Source organism: Piliocolobus tephrosceles, chromosome 13 (assembly GCF_002776525.5).
Source record: "Piliocolobus tephrosceles isolate RC106 chromosome 13, ASM277652v3, whole genome shotgun sequence".
Taxonomy (NCBI): domain Eukaryota; kingdom Metazoa; phylum Chordata; class Mammalia; order Primates; family Cercopithecidae; genus Piliocolobus; species Piliocolobus tephrosceles.
Genome location: NC_045446.1, coordinates 5772176 through 5793285, shown reverse-complemented (window position 1 = coordinate 5793285; position 21110 = coordinate 5772176). Strand labels below are relative to the sequence as shown.

At 42.3% G+C, this 21110-nt stretch overlaps 1 protein-coding gene across 14 annotated transcripts in view; it reads right to left on the bottom strand.

Annotated features, from left to right (window-relative positions):
* The window catches only part of PPP6R3 (protein phosphatase 6 regulatory subunit 3), a 150595-nt gene that overhangs the window by 7526 nt on the left and 121959 nt on the right, over positions 1 to 21110 (bottom strand). For 10 of the 14 annotated variants that reach the window (XM_023186472.1, XM_023186473.1, XM_023186471.1 and 7 more), the window contains 7 exons: positions 19009 to 19106; positions 16614 to 16668; positions 15621 to 15751; positions 10330 to 10451; positions 6981 to 7134; positions 5498 to 5604; positions 3976 to 4126 (listed from right to left, as the gene is read on the bottom strand). In XM_023186472.1, coding sequence (XP_023042240.1) covers positions 3976 to 4126; positions 5498 to 5604; positions 6981 to 7134; positions 10330 to 10451; positions 15621 to 15751; positions 16614 to 16668; positions 19009 to 19106 — 818 coding nt within the window. The remainder of the gene's footprint in view (positions 1 to 3975; positions 4127 to 5497; positions 5605 to 6980; positions 7135 to 10329; positions 10452 to 15620; positions 15752 to 16613; positions 16669 to 19008; positions 19107 to 21110) is intronic. The other 4 variants (XM_023186475.1, XM_023186479.1, XM_023186476.1 and 1 more) reach the window with 2 other exon arrangements.

Genomic DNA, 21110 nt, shown 5'->3' with positions numbered 1-21110 from the left:
CAGACTGACAGATGATAGATTAGATAGACAGACAGACAGACAGACAGATGACAGACAGATGAGGTAGATAGATACAGAAGTCCTTTTCTGCCCACAGGTTAAGAAGACATTCTCTATTTCTTTCATTAACCATCATGAGACTCTGGCCTCCGGCCACATCACTTAACTCTAGTGCCTCAGTTTCCTCACCTGGAAAGCAGGGATAATAATCCCAGGACCTATCTTATAGGGTTCCTAAGAATAATCCAGAAGTTACCACACATGAAGTGTTTCGAGAGCAGGGCCTGGTGCACAGAAAGCACTGCATATGTTTTTCTTACTGTCTTTTAATCCAGCTGGAGCTGTTTTAGGATCTCCCCTGACTTTTCCTTTTGGTGAGCCAGCTGTTCCTCTCCCCTCCCCATTATTAATCCCTCTATTTCATCACACTGACACCTGGACCCGTTTGGACGCTAATATCAAAACTGTTCCAATCACTGTGACTTTGCAGTGTGACTAAGTATCTGGCAGGGCAAGTCTCTTTTTCAGTCTTCCCTTTTGGTTACCTCTAAGCAATTTGGGAACCTTTATTTTTCCATATAAGTTTTAGAGTATTAAGTTCCTTCTAAAAATCCAACTGAAATTTGGATTGAGACTGTGTTAAACACTAACTTCAAGATGGCAGATGTCTTTGCAGCACTAAGCTATGCCATGGTCTCCACTTGTCCAGATTTCTTCAAGTTTTCTCTATAGAGACTTGGGTTAAGATCATTCCTGAATAATTTATATTTTGATGTGTTTTGGAATAATACCTTGCCTTTTATTATAGGTTCTGGTTGCTTACTACTGATGAAGAAAAAGACTACTGATTTTTAAAACTGATTTCTTAATAGCTTTACTGAATTCTTATTAGTTACAAGTTTGCTACTGACTTAGTTGTAGGTAATCATTACCACCTGCAAAAAGCAACAGTTTTATCACTTCCTCCTGATCTTTACCTATAACTCTATTTCCTTTTCCTTCCAGGACTGCCTAACACTGGCAGTGAAAATGGACATCCTTATTTGGTCTTTGTCTTAAAGTGAATGCATCTAAAATTTCCTCATTAGGTATAAGTTTTGCTGTAGCACTTTGATATTGGTATTTAACTTATACCAAGTTAATGAAATTCATGGCTGGGTGCGGCGGCTCACGTCTGCAACCCCAGCACTTTGGGAGGTGGAGGCAGGTGGATTGCTTGAGCTCAGGAGTTTGAGGCCAGCCTGGGCAACATGGTGCTGGGCAACATGGTGAAACCCCGTCACTACAAAAAAAACTACAAAAATTAGCTGGGCATGGTGGCGTGTGCCTGTAGTCCTAGTCCTAGCTACTTGGGAGGTTGAGGTGGGAGCATGGCTTGAGACCAGGAGGCAGAGAATAAATTCACTTCTGTTACTGGTTTTCTCAGAGTTTTAATCATATATAGCTATGGAACCTTATCCAAAAAAATCAAATGACTTTCTGTTTAGTACCATATATGGAGATTAAACTGACAGATTTCTCTGACTTTGAGCCATCCTTGCCTTCCAGGATAAAACCCTAACTAATCATTATAAATTATTTTTGATACACTTGGATCCAGTCAGCAAATACCTTACACAGGATTTTTGCATTCAGTAGCCTGTAAGTGGCATGAACTGATCATTTTCTGTAATTATCTTTATCTGGTTTTGGAATTCAGATTTCACTGCCCTCATAAAATGAGCCAGGCAGGTTTTGTACTTTTTCTATTTTCTCTAACAACTTAAGATAGGAATTAGCAGACTGGTGAGCATGAAACAGCATCTACTTACTACTGTAACTGACAGGTCCCATTTACTCTGGATTTGGTTTGCTCCTTGTTTTCCTCCACAGACAGCTGCTTGTTTGCATCCTTTGTTCATTTAAAAAAAAATTAGACTATTTCTTATTGATATTACGCTCTTTCTAATAGCCTGGCTACTGGTTCTCTACTGGTTGTGGCTTGTCTTTTCATTTTATGTCTTCTGGGTTTTTAGAAATTAAAGTCAAACTTACCAATATTTTCCTTTATGGTTTGGCTTTTTATGGTTAAAAAATGCCTTACACCCAAACTGTACAGATACTCTATTTTGTTGTCTTCTAAAAGCTGTACAGTTCATGCTTTTCATATTTATGTTGAGACAAAATATCTAATTTTATTTTTCTACTATGTGGATAATCACTATTTATTAGTCCACTCTTTCCTCACTGAATTATAATGGCATTCTAACACATAACAAGCTAATATAGTGGAGGGGGTCTCTTTGTGGAATTCTTTGCCAAAGCCACACTATCCCAGTAGCTTTACTAAGTTTTGTTTTTGTTTTTGTTTGAGACAGGGTCTCACTTTGTCTCCCAGGCTGGAGTGCAGCGTGGGACACGACTCACTGCAGCCTCGACCTCAGCACCCCCAAGTAGCTGGGACCACAGGCACACACCACCACACTCAGCTAATTTTTGTATTTTTTGTAGAGACAGGGTTTTGCCATATTGCCTAGGCTGGTCTCAAACTCCTGGGCTCAAGCAATCTGCCTGCCTAATCCTCCCAAAGTGCTGGGATTACAGGTGCAAGCCACCACACTCAGCCAGCTTTACTAAGTCTTGATATCTAATATGGTGAAGCCCCTCACTTTTTTTCTTTAAAATGTTTTTGGCTATTCCTGCTATTGTGGGAACTGTTTTCCCACAAAGGTCATATTCCTAGTTATAGATAAGGTTTTACATTTTTATTAAAAACAAACAGGCACATATGGAATATCTCGTAGTGATTTGTAGGATGCAAGTGATTTTTATATGTCTCCAGTAAACTTGCTAAACTTTTCTATTAATCTTTTTCTACAGATTCAATTGGAATTTTTATGTATAAATCATAGTCTATAAACAATGACATTTATCTATTTATTTGGTATGCTGCATTTGCTAAGGCCACCAGCACAGTGCTGAAGACAAACAGCAACTGTAGGTCCCACTTTCTGGTTCTTGTCTTTAAAGGGATACCTCTAATGCCTCACTGTGAGAATCAAGTCTACTCTAGATTTTCTAGAGATACTTATCAGTTTTACCTGCTTGCTTTCTATTCCTAGGCTGCAAAGAAAATCATGAACAGCTTTAATTTGTAATCAAATGCTTTTCTCATTCTGTCTGTGAATCACTCTGAATAATTTTTACCATGTACACATTAGTGTTTACATTGTCACACTGGAGCACATATCCTTGGTCACGACTTTAAAATACATTGCTATATTTGGTTTGCGAGCTTTTAACTTAGAAGTTTAGAGAATCCACACTCATGTATGAAATCAGTCTCTACAATCAGTTTTCTTCTTTCGCTCCTTGTTGTGTAGTGACTTCGTAAAAAGCTGAGAGGCGTTTCTTCTTGTAATGACTGGAAGGGTCTCTAAGATGAGGACTAAAGCTCTAAGCGCAGGCTTAGCTGTATTCCTGAAGTTTTGACAGACATTTTCCCCATTATTCTTTCAGTTTTAGGTTTTTAATTTCCATTACAATTCCTTTTTTGAGTTTAGAAGGGAGGCTAATTTCTAGGTGTCACTTTTTTTTAAAACTATCATTTTGCTACTGAATTTTCATGACTGCATTATGTCCAGAGATAATCATCTGTATGTTACTGAAACTGGTTTTCACGGGCCATGCTCTGTAGCTGCTACACAACCCAATTTCTACTATGATTAAAGATTTATCAATTCTCATAGTTCTATCAAACTGCTAGATGTAAAAATACAGTCTTCTGAACACATTTATGGGGGGAAAGACACTTAGGGGCCTAAACTCACCATCTTTTCATTAAGATTTATTGTGTTTAATGGAGACAGTAGAAAGACATCAAGCTAGTATCTGAACATTCATTTGAATCAAATTAAAAATTGTAATGTTTGAGGTTTCTGCCCCACCATCCTCCCAATAACCTGAAGCTGCCAGCAGGATCTCACCCCTGGTTACCTTTTGAAGACCGCAGTCTCTGTCTTGGCATCCACAGTGAGGCTGAGCGTTTCCTTCATGCCGCCATTCATCACTGTCTCAGTTACCTTGTCTGTACTTTCTGCATCCTCCTCTCCGTCAGAGCTGGCTTCCATGGCCACACTGCCTGGCACTGAAAAGAACACAGCTGATGGTCACACACAGTAAGTCCGAAAAGGAACTGGCACCCCACCACTGTACAAACCCATCTACCCAACGTGACATCTACTGTTTGAAGAAAACAAGAGGGAGATGGCTTCTGCCCGCTGTGCCTGGGCCACATTCTTGATGGGCATGGACTTCTTAAAGGTGCCCACTGAAGAGGGGCTTCATGGGTTTTCTTTACTAGAGACTAGCAAGTCCCCTACATCCCTCCCAGCTCAGCGTCCACCTCCATACACAGCTTCTCCCAGCAGACACTTGTGCCCCTAACTGTTCCAGTCTGGGGCACAGCAGGCAGTTACACATTCTACCCTTTACTCGCTTGTTCTCCTCAGTTGGGCTCTATTTGCTTTTCTTTGTTTTAAAAATTACTTTCTTGTGGTGTTGCTGGTGGAGCATTTCTTTGTTCCACCACATAGGAAGCCACATAGGTGGTAAGCCTGGCCGAGGTGAGGCTTTGGATTCAAACATCGACATCACCACTTCCTAGCTGTAGACTACTTGGACAAGGAACCTCATCTATAACCTGAGTTTCCTTATCCAGAAACGGGGGATCAGTGCACCCACTTACAGAACCACTGAGGAAGAAAATGTGGGAATCTGTATCAAATGTTCAGGAGAATGATGAAACTGGCATTAGTTAATGGTTTTATTCCTTTCCCTGGCCCCAGGGAAGGAGGGTTCTCACATCCTCTACCTGCACCTCATTTCTTTTTCTAAGAACTCACTCCTTGCGCCCACCTCAGGATTCGTGCCCTCCACATCCTTTCCGTTCCCATCACACTCCCTTTGCTAGCATCCCCCTCCTCCCAAAGCCCTGTCCATCAAGGTGAAAACAGTTCAGGGCCAGTGTAAGGAACACATGTGACTAGGCAGAGTAACAGGAAAACCCACTGTAACTTTAGAGACTCCCAGGACTATTCAATCTGCTTACAGTGGTGAAGTGAAAATAAACAGTCCCATAGCTCTACACAACCCCAGATATACCCACGTGTTTGAGCAAAGCAAACTCCAAGCAACAACTACACACAGGCTTGGCTGCACACGTCTAATTCCAGTTTTATTCACCCTGGGTACTATGGGCTCAGGCCTTCTTTCCTCTAGACCCGGTTTCCTCATCCGCATGCTGCCTGCCTGGTAACTTAGAGCCCTTATTCTTTCCAGAGTCAGCATGCTGCGCGTCTAGGAGGGCAGGCACAATTTCTTTCATCAGCTGCCCTATGGACATCAGACCTACCATCTCACTGCCCTGGCTCCACTAGCCCCTGAGCCTGAGAGTCAGGTCTGGTTTGGCAAAGCAGCCACGTGACCCTGCCGTGTGCCCAGGCCTCTCTGCACGTACCTTCTGGCTGCGCTGCCAGAGCAGCCACACTGGGAGTCAGAGGGTCCATAGGTTCAGTGCTGGTTTCCATTTCCACTGGAGAATTACTCCTTAAAGAATCTTTTGTGCTTTCAAAAAAGAGAGACCATTCAGGTATTAGCAGCAGGGAGTGATCCTCAGTTACCCCATGATTCACAATAAGCCTTTACAAATAAGTTTCTGTTAGGAGACATTAGCATCTGTGTGAGAGTCACTGGGTTACCAACTGCAACGACACATGGATCTAAGTGCCAGTAGCTGTTTGAAAGAGCAGATGAGTACGGGCAGGGAAATGTTCTGTTAAGCCAGCAGGGCAGTAAGACAGGGACTCTGTAGAGCATTCTAGACAGGCTCATCATGTCCCAACCTCTCATCCCACCATAATCACTAGGAGTCTCCCAGAGCTTGAACAGCAAAGACATACATCGTACGATGGCAACTGTATTTACTGGGTTGACTGGTTTTACAAAAACCTTTACTTATTTTGAGCCACACTGCCTGGGAGAGACTGGCCCTCTTAATGACATTTGTTGTTGGAATTGTGGAAACATAGTAAAAAACATCAAACGCCTGAGCAGTAAGGTGTGGAGGCGAGGGAGATCATTATCATTACACTTCCTCTTTTATCCCTCACTCCCACCAACTCAGAGACGTGCACACAGAGGCTAAAGAGAAGCAAGCTGGCTGCTTCAATCACACCCTCAAGTAACCAAAGGCTCTTATCCTCGGGTTATAAACAGACCAAAAAAAGGAGGAGGTGAAATGTATGTCCTGTACTGAAAAGCAGGGTAGATGAAATAACTCATTATTTTGGAGACATTTTTCACAAATCTCACTTGTACCTCTGAGCAGTAACTTAACGCTATTACTACGGTTACTACAAAGCAACGTGGGTTTCAGCCTATTTTCTGGTTTGTCTAAGACAGTAATTCTCAGCCCAAAACAGTTTTTCTTCCTGTCTTCTGAGTTACCAATGATTGGGAGCCCTTAATTTACAGCACTGGACTAGCTGCAAGTGAACTATAAGTTCATATTATCTACTGAATTCAAGATCCACTTTGTATTTTCTTGCCACACCCCACACAGAAGTGCTGTGCCTGTCAGGATTTCTTGGCTTCACCTCATTCCTGTTCTCAATTCTGTCCTGACAGCTCTGTGAAGCCAGAAAAGCCCATGGAGATGCATCTTCTGCTGTATCCTGCTAACTCCCTGGGACTGCATCCTCCCAACTACTTTGTTCAAGAACTACTCCCATTTCCAATTAATCCAGGAGGAAAGGAAAGGAAGATGGTGACTGTTTTTCTTACAACACAGAGCTGCGTCAGTATGCTGATGTTTAATCTTTTTGAGGACAGTATATTCAACCTGGAAGTCAGTCAACGTGAAGAACACACGTTAATAGCAAACACCTGACCACTCCCAGGTCCCCCGTGGAAGGGTGCAGAGACAGCACATGTTCACTCACCTCAGGGAAGACGTGAACTCTGAAAAAGAAGCCCAGCCTGTCTCTTTAGTTGGCATTGGCTCCTCTGTGCTCCAGACATCAGATCCCACAGAGTCCAATGGAGCACCATGGGTAGTTTCCATTGGGACATCAAAGTTAGCTGACCAGTTGGGTGCTAAAAAGAGGGGAGAAATTTTATTTGGAAAACGCTTTAGCTGTTTCATGTACCACAAGGTATTTATCAAAAACACATTAGCAAAAGAGACTGGAGCTGTGGGAGAAAGACACTCTCACCAATGAGGGCAGGGGTGGGCAGGGCACAGCCACCTGGAGGGCACTCCAACAATGCCCCACATTCTCAAACCTCCCATTTCTTTTCTTTTTTTTTTTCTTTTTTTTGAGACCAAGTCTCTTTCTGTCGCCCAGGCTGGAGTGCAGTGGCGCAATCTCTGCTCAGTGCAAGCTCCACCTCCCAGGTTCACACCATTCTCCTGCCTCAGGCTCCTGAGTAGCTGGGACTATAGGTGCCTGCTACCACGTCCGGCTAATTTTTTTGTATTTTTAGTAGAGACAGGGTTTCACTGTGTGAGCCGGGATGGTCTTGATCTCCTGACCTCGTGATCCGCCCACCTCAGCCTCCCAAAGTGCTGGGATTATAGGTGTGAGCCACCACGCCCGGCCTCTAATCTCCCATTTCTAACAACTGTTCCAAAAGAAATACTACACAGAGATTCAAAGCTACATACACAAAGAGGGATTAATGTTAATTTCTTAGTTTTGACAAATGTACCATGGCTATATCCAAACTAGGGGAAGCTAAGTGAAGGATATATGGGGACTTACTATCTTGGCAATGTTTCTATAAATCTAAACTATTCAAAAGTAAAAAGGTTATTTTTCTAAAAAAAGAACATGTTGGTTTATTCAACTCCAATAAGCTAGAAACAACCTTACTGCTTCCCAGTTCAGGTCTGGCCGCCCTTGGCGCACTCTGCGGGCTCACTGCAGTGTGTTGCAGTTAGGCTTCCTAAGTCCTACAGAACCAGGTCTGGCCTCAGGCTGAAGTGGCAGGACTTGCTTGCGCACACCTGCAGTCTGTGGGGCTCTTCGTGTTATGCTGCCTGCTGGCCAAGTTTGGGTCTAATCTGCAGGTCTCTCTTTAAATGTCACCTCTTCAGACATGTGTCTCTTCTGATGAAGTCAGGTCTCTGTGGATCTACTCTAACTGCACACCATGCTTTTCCTTCAGAGTGCTGAATCCTCCATTCCTTGCTGGGGACAAGCCGGATGTGGGAACCACCGCACTCCATCAGGGATATTATCATAATTAGGAATCTCCAGGTTGCAAGAAGGAATGCTAGGGAACCTGGTATAAGTTATGTAAGGGCGTATCCCAGACACAACTGACTAAGAAGTACCTGTGTAGAATAGAAATGTTCTGATTTTAAAGACAGGCTTGACTGTGACTTTGAGCAAGGTATTTGACTTCATCTGTTTAATTTCATAATGACTATTCACTTAGCACAAATCAAAGGAAGGCCTGCATAGAGGAGGTATTTAATTAGGGTGCGCTCCATGCTTCTTGCCCACCTACCTGTGTGAGTGTCGCAGGGCTCCACTGACACTAAGAAGGAATAAATGCTTAAACGTTTGAAAATCTCACCTGAAACCTCCGAAAAGTCAACTTGACAGATACCTGTGCCTGCCCACTGTATGCAAAGCTCTGGAACCATTCCACCTGAGTTCCACTCTACAACTAAATTATATTACATACAAATGACTTCTCTGTTGTTATCTCTTTGATAATCTCTTTGAGGAGATTAGCTCCTCAGAGTCCATGTTAACATTTTAAACCATTCTGAATGTCCACAAAACCTCCAAAAGAAGCCACAGAGACTGGTGAAATGGCAGAGGCTCTGGAGCAGCCCTGTAGCCCTGAGAGAGAATCTTCCCCAACCCTACCCACTTGTGCCTCCAGAGATCTGAAGATGCAAAAGCAGTCTTTCCCAAGGAGCAGAGAAGCAGGAGGCCTGGTTCCCGGCCACATGTAACCCCAGGAGGTGGGCAAACTCGAACCTCATCCAGGGTGCTCACTTCCTCCCTCCTTATTCCTATACCTCAGCCCACAATCACAGCAGCAGCAGCACACAATCCAGCCACGTGTTTATTTACCTCCCTGTCACTTAACCATACCCAGCCTGCTAAAAGAACCAAATATTCCAGAATGTTATTCAGCCTTCAAACAGAAGGAAATTCTGTATACACCACAGCAGGGATGAACTCTGAAAACATTATGCAAAATGAAACAAGCCAGTCACAAAGACAAATACTGTATGATTCCATTTATATGAGAGCCCTAGACTAGACAACCCCAGAGAAACAGAAAGTAGAATGGAGGCTGCTAGGGACTGGGGAAGTAGAAATGAGGAATTGTTTAATGGGTACAGAGTTTTAGTTCAAGACGAAAAAGTTTTAAAGATCTATTACACAACAGTGTGACTATACTACTGAACTGTACTTTTTATTTTTTTCCCCAGACAGTGTCTCGCTGTCACCCAGGCTGGAGTGCACAGCACGATCTTGGCTCACTGCAACCTCCACCTCCTGAGTTCAAGCGATTCTCCTGCTTCAGCCTCCCGAGTAGCTGGGACTATGGGTGTATGCCACCATGCCCAGCTTTTTTTTTATTTTATTTTTATTTTTAGTAGAGACAGGGTTTCACCCCGTTGGCCAGGGTGGTCTCAAATTCCTGGCCCACAGTTCCTACTGTATGCCAGGCCTGAGCCACTGCACCCAGCCTTGAACTGTACATTAAAACAACAACAACAACAACAACAACAAAACACCCTACAGATGCCAGAGCCAACAGATCGGGGCATCTGCCCTGTCTCCTCCTCATACCTCCCTGCTGCCTGGAGCCCATCTCTCAGTTCTCATTATTTCTCATGTGTAACAACAATTCAATGTCTTCATGGTTCTCCTGTCTCTACTATGCGCTTTCTTGTCCATTTTGTTACTGTTGCCCTGAGTGTCTTGAAACAGATCCAATAATGATCTTCTTAGTCAAATCCTCAGGGGCTCCCTACAACCTTCGGAATACAACTCTTGATATGGCCTCTGGCCTTAGCTCCTGCCACCTCATCCCCAAACCATGTGAAACAGCACGTTCTGGGCATTCCGATTAGTTGTTTTCTCTCTCTCAAGGGCAAATCCCTACTTAAAACCTCCAAGAGGAATTCACTTGACAATATGCTTCAACCCAACCACTCCTTCAGAAATCATCTCAGATGCTATGACTGCTCCTTTGCCAATTGTTCGCAGTACCTAATTCCAAGACAGGGCGGCTGATCTGAAGAATGAAACCACTTACGTTCACTCAGATCCACCTCCATTTTATCCTCCATGTTAGCACTGCTGGATTCAAACAAGTCTTGCTTTGCTCCATCTTCTTCTTCAGAGTCTGTACTTTCCTCACTGTCTGTACTCCCCGAGCTAAGAAAAAAAAAAAGACCAAAGTATTTAACGCTGCTTATCAGCCACCAGCTAAATCCAGAAAATACTAAGTCACCCAGCAACGAAAGATCCTGTGGTGCTTCAGCAGGATCACACCTGCCTGAACACCACGTGGTCAGGATGCCCGGAAGACTCAGCTTTGCGTGTGTGCTGCCCAACCTCACACTAAGCCTCCACCGCAGGAGCACATGGGCTCTGCTTAAAGTGGAGGCCACAATCTAAGAACCACCTTCTCGCAGGGTGGAGATGTTCATTTCACTGTGGTGTTCATTTGTACTTTCCTAATGACCAAAGAGGTTGAGCATCTTTTGAAATGCTTATTGGCCATCCTATGTCTTGTCTTTTCACACTTTTGTGCTTTTTAAAAACTGGATTGTCTTTTTCTTGAGTAAAGAGATTTCTTAACTCTACATACTAGTCTTTTACCTAATGTGTCATTTGCAAAAGTTTTCTCCTAGTGTGTGGTTTGTCGTTTCATTCTATTAAAAGTGTCATTTGAAGAGTGAAAATGTTAAATTTTGATGACGTTCAGCTTACTAAAACTATTCTTTTATGGATGGGCGTGGTGGCTCATGCCTGTAATCTCAGCACTTTGGGAAGCTGAGGCGGGCAGATCACCTGAGGTCAGGAGTTCGAGATCAGCCTGGCCAACATGGCGAAACCCCATGTCTACTAAAAATACAAAAATTAGCCGGGTGTGGTGGCGGGTACCTGTAATCCCAGCTACTCCAGAGGCTGAGGCAAGAGAATCACTTGAACCCGGGAGGCAGAGGTTGCAGTAAGCTGAGATTACACCACTGCACTCCAGCCTGGACAATAAGAGCGAAACTCCGTCTCAAAAAAAAAAAAATTATTTTTATGTTATTTTTATGTATTGTGCTTTTGGTGATACATCTAAGAAATCTTTGCCTAACTCAAGGTCACAATGATTTTCTAAGTTTTCTTGTAGAAGTTTTATAGTTTAATGTTTCACATTTGGGTCTAAGATCCATTTTGAGTTAATGTATTATATAGTAAGAGGTATGGATCAATTCACTTTTTTTAATATGGATGCCTGATTGTTCCACACCATTTGTTGAAAAGACTATCCTTTCTCCACTGAATCGCCTTTCGCCTCTATCAACAGTCAGTTGTCCACATATGTATAAGCCTGTATTTATGGGCTCTCTGTTTTAACTATTGAATTTTAAAATAAGGTAGTGTTTGTCCTCCAATTTTGTTGTTCTCTATAAGAGTTGTTTTGGCTATTCTAGATCCTTTTCATTTCCATATGAATTTAAGAAGCAGCTTGTTAATAGCTACAAAAAAGGCTGGAAGGATTTTGTTTGTGTTGAATCTATAGATTCAACCTGGGGAGAGCTGGCAGCTTAGTATTACAATATTGTGTCTTCCTACTTATAAACATTTACGAAGTTGTCTTTATCTCAGAGCTATGCTTTAGGCTTTTCAGCACACAAGTCTTGGACATCCTTTGTGAGATCTGTTCCTACGTATTTAAATTTTTTCCCTTTAAAAAATAAAAAAGAGATGGGGTCTCCCTATGTTCCTTGAGCTGGTCTCCAACTCCTGGGCTCAAGAGATCCTCCTGCCTTGGCCTCCCAAAGTGCTGGGATTGTAGGCAGGAGCCACCTGCCCAGTCATGTTTAATACAGTTAACAGTGTTGGTGCTACTATGAATAGTATTATTTAGTAGTTTCTTTCTCTCTCTCTCTCTCTCTCCCTTTTTTAAGAGATGGGGGTCTATATTGCTCAGGCTAGAATGCAGTGACTATTTATAGGTGTGATCATAGCGTGCTGCAGTCTCAAACTCCTGGGTTCAAGGGATCCTCCTGCCTCAGCCTCCCGAGCAGCTGGGACTACTGACATGCACCACTATGCTCGGCTTGTTTAGCAATTTCAACTGTTCGTTGCAGTATGAAGACGTAAAATTATATTGCTCTTGTATCATGAAGCTTTGCTAAAGTCATTTTAATTGTTCTAGTAGTCTTTTTGTAGATTCCAGCATCTTTTTTTTTTTTTTTTTTTTCCGAGACACAGTCTTGCTCTGTCGCCCAGCCAGATCACCTGAGGTCAGGAGTTTGAGACCAGTCTGGCCAACGTGGTGAAACCCTGTCTCTACTAAAAATACAAAAATTAGCCAGGTCTGGTGGTGGGTGCCTGTAATCCCAGCTGCTCGGGAGGCTGAGGCAGGAGAACCACTGGAACCCGGGAGGTGGAGGTTGCAGCATGCCGAGATCACATCACTGCACTCCAGCCTGGGTAACAGAGCGAGACCCCATCTCAAAAAAAAAAAAAAAAAAAAACAAAAAACAAAAAACAAAAACAAAAAAAACTGCTGGAGGATTTACCAAAAGTCTTTATGTTACTGATTACTAATTTCATTCCATTTCGGTCAGAAAATGACTTGAACCCTTTGAAATTTGAGACTTGCTTTATGGTCTATCTTGGTAAATACTTCACACACTTGAATGTAAATTCTGTGGTTTTTGGGCAGGATTCTTTATAAACATGCAAAGAGGACAAGTTAGGTAACAGTGGTGTTCAAGTGCTCCACAGCCTTACCGATTTGTACCTACCATTTCATCAGTTACTGAGAGAGGGGCGTTAAAATATCTGGTTATCACTGTGGACTTCTCTACTTCTCTTTACAGCTCTACCAATTTTTCCTCTGTGTATCCTGAAGCTCTGTCATTAGGTTGTGTAGACATTTAAAATTACGATGTCCTCTTAGAATGAATTGACCCCTTTATCATTATATCTATCACTTTCTTTATCCCTTCCCTTTGAAATCTATTTTGAGATTAATACAGACCTTTTGGCTTTTCTTAGTGTTGACATATCTTTTTCTTTTTTGTGTTTTTATATAGTACTTGTTTCTTTGTATTTAAATAATTTCCCATAGGCAGCATTAGTTAGGCCTCATTTTTTATCCAATCTGACCATCTTCTTTTGTTTTTTTATCTTGGCTCACTGTAGCCTCGACTTCCCAGTAATCCTCGTGCTTCACCTCACAGCAGGCACACGCCACCATGCCCAGCTAATTTGTGTATTTTTTGTAGAGACAGGGTTTTGCCATGTTGCCAAGGCTGGTCTCAAACTCCTGGGCTCGAGCAGGCCACCTGCCTCGGCCGCCCAAAGTGCTGGGATTCTAGGTGTGAGCCACTGTGCCCAGCCAATCTCTGTCTTTTAAATGAGGGTGTCTGCATCGTTTGTTTCACATGGTTATTTAGGACTAACTCTATCATCCTGCTGCTCAGTAGTTTTGTTTGTCCAGGCTCCCCTTTGTTCTTTTTCTGTTTTCTTTTGTATTTTATGATTTGATTTGATTTCCTTTGTTGGCTTATTAACAATAACTCTTTGTTATTTTAGTGACTACTTTAGGGTTTACAGTATGCACCTTTAACATCACTGTCTATCTTCAAGTGACATTATACGCCTCAAACCAAAAACAACCAAAACATCCATCAATAGGAAAATGAATAAACACATTGTAGTGTATCCTCTTAATGGAATACGACCCAGCCCCCGCCCCTCAAAACAGAAATGGACTAATCCGTTAGACAACACAGATAGCTCTCGTATTAATTATGGTAAGTGAAAGAAGCTAGACAAAAAAAGTATAATGTATTGATTTCATTTATATAAAACTCTAGAAAAAGCAAACTAATGGAACAAAAAACAGATGGTTGTAGGGGACAGGAAGGAGGAAGGTATACAAAAGATCATGAGAAGACTTTTTGGGGTGATGGTTAAGTTCATGATGTTGGTTTCATGGATGTATACACATGTTGAAATTTCCACATTGTACAACTGAAATAAATGCAGTTTATGTCAAGTATGCCTCAATAGAGTTGTTAAAAAATAAAAGCTGCCTTCTGTCATCAGTGTTCCCTCTGGGTATCAGGTGCCATCTCCCCCAGGACACTGTCTTCCCCGACACACAAAATTCTCTGTGCCTTCCACACACAGTGCTCTGTGAGGCCATACCGTATTACTGTCCTCACATATATTAGTCATGCTGTGGGCAAGGAATCCATTGGTGAATCCACTGAACCTAAGAACCAAAATCTCAGTAAATGATGGCAAACAAGTCTGAGTGGGACTTTATCCAAATGAACAAACAAAAATGCCATGAAGGTGTTTTTCTTTTGCTGTCTGGCTCTGGAGCTACAGCAGCTATCTTGTGATCATAGGAGATAAATCAACAAGACGAGAGCAGGAATAAATAAAAGACGCCTGGTCTAACAGCCTTATTCAACTCCCTTATCAAGTCTGGACTGCTGAGACAAACACAGCTTCACTTGCTCAAGCCACCGCTGAGTCTGCTATAACCTGTGGCAACAAGCATTCCCACAAGAGGTAACGTAACTGGCAGCGAGAGGTGATGCTGAAGGACTCCCCGGCAAGAGGACTGGATGGCTGGGAGAAGGGATGAGACAGTTTTACTTTTCAATGCATACTCTTTGATTTCCTTTGAATTCTAGGCCATGTGAAAACATTACTTATTATAAGTAAATGAATAAAATGAGTAACAATAAATGAAATAAAAATGGAAGTTCAGCTGCTGATCCTGATCAAATACTCCTCTCTCTTTTCCTCTCTCTTAAATATGAAGATTCTGATAATGAATACTCATATAACAAGATCTGTCTGTGTACAGAAGCAACATTTATTTAGGTTCCTGTGGTAAGCGTGATTAAAAAAAGTACTAGATTGACCCAGATGTATCAATTGACATGACCCTATCTTCCCCAAATAGATTAACTTTTAAAAACAATTTCCCCTTCCTTTGGGAAGTTTTCCATCTTTTACAAGAAACAACACATAACTGGTGTTGTAATTACTGGTGAGGGAACATTTATTTAGTAAAAGGCACTATGTGACCATGCTTGTCTGCCACATCTCCCCTTCAGAAGACGCTGGGTCACAGCATCTCATGAACTGTGTCTCAACACCTGCAGTATTTTCAAGCGGATCACTGTCACACTGAAAGCACCAACTCCCACCAAGGGCATTTCTGGCCATGACAAAAAAACACTGGTTTCTGGGGTAAACATGTACGTTTAGTGATTACACAATGTATGTCTCATGATAATCATTTTCTTTATAGGTTGGCTATAATTACAACTATAACCAACTATCTTTCACCTGGATCGTCTTTGGGATTCTGGTGTGAATGCAATGTGCTTTTCCTCCCATATATCTTCCTCATCAGAGCCACCATCATCAAACTGTTGTATTCTTTCCTTACAACATGCTTCAAACAAGGCAATATTTCCCTAAATAAAAATGAGAGAAAAAAACCAACAAAACAAATTTAAAATCAAGTTATCTTCTCTTAAGCATTACCAATGTAAACTGCATTTTTTCACTGCTTTACAAAATGGTGCCTGTCACATATACCAAAATAAAATATAAACACCTAACGTTAGTTTCTGTGTCCACAGCAAGAATTCCCCTAAAAAAGACTGGGTTTCCCTAAAAAGACTAGCAAAAAGAAGCATAAACCATATCCTCTTTCACCTTGTCAAAGCATCATTTTAATCCCAGGAGCCTCCTCGGTCCTGGAAATGCGGTCCCAGGTCTGTCCTAGCAAGGAAAAGCAATCATACTTGTTTGCTTTTACTAGTCCAGCTGAGCAGTGATGACCTTCAATGGCTCAAATCAGCAGTTCCTACCTTACTCCATCAGCAAATAAGCCAGTGGTCTCTCATGCTAATCAACACAAAATCAATAAACTGTCCCCATTCAGATGACATGACTGTCTCGGTGCTTCCACAGAAATGCCTAGTAATGAGGGGCTTGCCCTGACCCAGTCCACATTTTTCTCCTGGCAATACAAAGGAGTCAAAGGCAGTGAGTTGGTGTCAAACTGCAGCCTTCTCTTTGAAGTCAACTGTCTACGCTGCAATCACAAGTGACCCTGGTTTTATTAGCTCCATCAAGTCATAAACTAGGGCTGCAAAAATCACACACCCACAAGTGCCGGGCAGGTCGTGGGACAGAGTGAAGTACGTAACACCAATTTAGGATTAGGTCTCTAGAGCACAGGGGTCCCAGCATGTGGCATCCACACACGGACTAACCCAATTCTTAACCTCTCATGCACCACACCACTCACAACAGAGCGTTTATACTTACACTTTCATTTGTATTGAGAGTAAAGTTGATGTCTGATACTCGATCAAAAGAAACACTGTTAAAAAAAAAAAAAATAGAAGTGTAGGAAGCATTAATTACTATCGGCTCACAGAAACCGTATTTATGAAAGTTTCCAAATTTAAAATATTTACACTATTATCAAAATCTCTATAAATAAAAAACAAACAGAAACAGCCTTCTTATATTAAATGATGCCAGCTCCCTTGGTATTAATGAATTTATGTAGGACAGGAGGGCTGCAATGGAAGTCTTCTGAGACATAAAGCCTTTGGGACACCCTCGAATCCTTCCTGTAAAATATTTTTAACATCTATGCTAACAACCATGGTTCCATAGGCCATACTCATATAACGAAGAAAAAGGTTATTTGCAAAGAACCAAGTCAAAACACAAGTATACAAAAGCTGTCAGACACTGAGTTTTCTCCAGGGATAGTCAAACTCATACACAAAATACAGACACCCAGGAAATCTTATGCTATAACAAGGTATCATCTAGAAAAGCAAGCGGGGAGTAAAAGAATTCATTGCTTATTAAACGTTAAGTTTGAGGAGGAGGGGCTATCTTATGATTCTTAAAAGATTTGTTCTACTCAATCACTAGTCCAAGCATGCAATATAGACTGTAAAGAGATTATAGATCCTAACTAGGAAGACGAAGCAAGAGTCCAGGCACGTGAACATCAAGACACCAAACAGGGACCTGCAGCGTGTGGTGTGAGGCGATGGATCCTGGCCTCAGTAGGATGCTCCTGGGGTATGGACAGAACATCTTGTGTTCTTGCTCTTTTTGGGTTAAAAGGAACCAATTCTCAAGGCAGGTAACAGCCTTCAACTGCTGCTGTTTACAGGGGCACCTCCATTCCACTGTGCCCATACAGCATGTTTATAGCACAATTAAGAGTGTGCTGTAAAAATATTTTGGCTTCTCACATACTGCAAACTGCAATTTGTGACAAACAACAGCCTCCACTGGCTGTGGTTCAACAAATTATTGAGGATTTACTGCTTCCAAAGACCACAGCAGATACTGGGTATCTATGGCATAATCGTGTCTCCTGTGACAGTTGTCATCCAATATTCAAATACCAGCTGCCTTCCTATATTTTTTTAAACTGTGTCAATAAGCTATAATATCTCAAAATATTTTGTTCATAAATCTTCTATCCCAATGTCAGATGCTAGACCACCTGTTTTCATTTCTGTTAACCACCTCCACATTTTCTACTTGTTAATTCTGTACAGTATCAATAATTCTCATTTCTCTGCTTCTTACCCTGACTGCAGAATGAGTGGTTAGAGTGTCTGGCTCTTGCAAAAAACCCAAATCTACCTTATGATGAGTCACCTAGAGAAGAGAATACACATAGGGCAGAGCTGTTCCTGCCAACCTGTCATCTACTGGAACGTGATGCCCCAGTAAACAACACAGGGATTAATAACTTTATTATTATGGTTATTGTTATTATTGAGACAGGGTCTTCCTGTGTTGCCCAGAGTGGAGTGCAGTGGTGCAATCCTGGCTCAGTGCAACCTCTGCCTCCCAAGTTCAAGTGATTCTTCCACCTCAGCCTCCTCAGAAGCTTGGACTATAGGCACACACACCCAGTCTGGCTATTCTTTTTATATTTTTAGTAGAGACGGGGTTTTGCCACATTGGCCGGGCGGGTCTCGAACTCCTGACCTCAAGTGATCTGCCTGCCTCGGCCTCCCAAAGTGCTGGGATTACAGGTGTGAGCCACTGCGCCTGGTCAGGATTAAGGACTTTAGATAATACTATTTAACATTAAAAGCTAAAATTAAGAACGGTGACTTGAATTCCTAAAAGTGCAATTTAATAAAAACAGGCTTCTGAGAAAGAGGAGAAACCCTACAGGTGAATTGCTTCTTTCCTTGCAGGGATGTGTTTTTTTTTTGCTCTGTCGCCCAGGCTGGAACGCAATGGCACAACATCTCAGCTTACTACAACCTCTGCCTCCTGTGTTCCAGTGATTCTCCTGCCTCAGCCTCCCGAGTAGCTGGGATTACAGGTGCCCGCCACCACAACTGGCTAATTTTTTATATTTTTGGTAGAGACGGGGTTTCGCCATATTGGCCAGGCTGGTCTTGAACTCCTGACCTCAAGTGATCTGCCTGCATCAGCCTCCCAAAGTGCTGGGATTACAGGTGTGAGCCACCGCACAAAGCCACTGGAGTGTTATTTCAAGTCCTAATTATCCAGTCTCAGGGTCAGTCTGCTAGAACTAGAGGAACACCGTGGAGACAGCAGGTTCCTCCCACTCACGAATGCTCAAGACTAAGAATCCCGCAGAATCACATATACATCTACCAAGATCAAGGGTGTGCAAGAGCAAGCAACAGAAAAATATACTCACTTGCCAATGTCATCTTGATCTGCAAACTTCTCATCGTTGAAGCCGAACTGGTCAATAAAATTGGACGTCATTTGTTGCATCTGATAATCAGAAAAGGCCTGGCAACCCCAGGACCAGTGACAGTGATATAATGATTCTAATGATATTCTACATACTATTTGCCCATTTGTGTTCCAGAAATCATCTTATTTACATAGCCATAGGGCTTTAAAAGTTGGTGTGTTTTTCTAAAAGAAAAATCAAATAATTTCAGACACAATTTGCCAAAAAAGGAAACGTTTGAAATTTGGTCTACAAATCATTCTAATGCACATGTCACTGTAAGAAACATTATGTGACCACTCTGTCCTCTACTGTGAATTATCTTTAGAGAGAGGTTTGGATTAAGCCTAGCTTGAAGTGATCACATTACACGGAACAGTCTGAAATTATAAGGTGTATCAGTCACCTCTGGACACAACCAACTTTATCCTAAGATCCAACAAGTGGTGACCACCCCCTCCCTCCTTGCCACCTCCTCCACCCCAGTCTACTACAGCAAACCAGAGGAAAACTGACTGATGAACACAAGCATAATCCTAGGAACAAAGTGTTCAGGGACATTTCATTTCTTTTTTAAAAAAATTAAGTCTTAGAGGCTGGGAAGAATATAAAACGAAAATAATTTCTATCCTACCTACCTTAAGAAGAGGGTAAATGTTTGACTACTTATCCAAAATCACTCTGAAAAGTCTCTAACACTAGAAGACCCACAGAGGAGCCAGTTCTGTTTCCTTACGCCAAATCTAGAGCGTACCAGACTTGCTTGGGTTTTCAGTTGAAAAATGGAGTGGGGGCGGTGTTATAATGGACCCCAGGAAAATGTTGATATTCTAATTTAAAACAAGCAGGCCCAAAGAAGCAAGTGAAATCAGCAAGTATGTTCTTACGTATTAATCAGAAGGAGTAAAGAACATATGAAGACGAATTAGTGCCACCTCCTCATTCTAACCCAAACAATAAATACGGTGACCAGAGCTGCATACAGATGAGACTGCCGTTTTCTAAGGGTGAGCCCATGGGGGGCAGAGAGGCGGCTGTTGGCTCAGCTGAAGGCATCACTCCCACTGGCACTTGCTGGGAAGGAGGCAGCTGTGACGGAATTAACCCACCTTCTCCGTGGTTCCACAAATGGGCAGAGCCTACAGATTCCACTTTGCAGATGTACACTGCAGAAATGCCTCTACCATTAATTCCTGACTACTTATTCTGGTGGCAGGGAATTATGGCATGGATAATTATTGCAGATACTTTAAAAATAAACCTTATATTGGGCTTTGGAAGGTAGCTATACTGCTTAGGTCTGAAAAAAAGCTCTGTATGTCTAGTTTGACTAGACAGAGAGAACCCAAAACCTTCCTTGTCGCTCATGCAAGACAACGGCACACCCACTGCCCCTCTGCTCACTCCCACTTCCATGCTGTACCCTTTCCTGCCCCCAGAGGTGATATTAGATGAACACATGGGGGTAGGGAGCAGGGAGCAGTGAGCGACTGGCTGTGGAATGGCCACTTGGTAAGGCATGGAGTGCAAACCAAGGCTGAGCGTGGGGGTCTGGCTGAAGGCAGAAGGGCAGGGACAAGTCCTGGGCTGCTGGGCTAAGTTCTGGGCCTATGAATGGACAATATGACAGCCAGCATTAATATTAACTACATCAAAAAGAAATCAGTTCCTCTGAATTGCAGCTTTATCTTTTATGAGGCAAAACAGATGCTCAGTACTTCAAAGATCTGGTAAAGAACCATGAAGTGATTCTGTTGAGTAAGCAGCATGAACCATGCTCTGAGTTTATCTACAGATCAGAAATTTGGTCATGCATGGGAAAAGGTCCCTCCCAATTGTTTTATTTTTTCCCCTCAAAAAAAAAAATTTTTTTTTAAGAGACAGGGTCTTGCTACGTTGCCCAGGCTGGACTCAAACTCCTAGACTCCTACCACCTAGCAATCCTCCTACCTCAGCCTCCAGAGTAGCCAGACTACAGGTGCAAGCCATCGCAGCCAGCTCTCTCAAAATTTTTATACCTCCAGTGATCCTAATGTGATTCTCCTGGGTGTAAAGGGGAA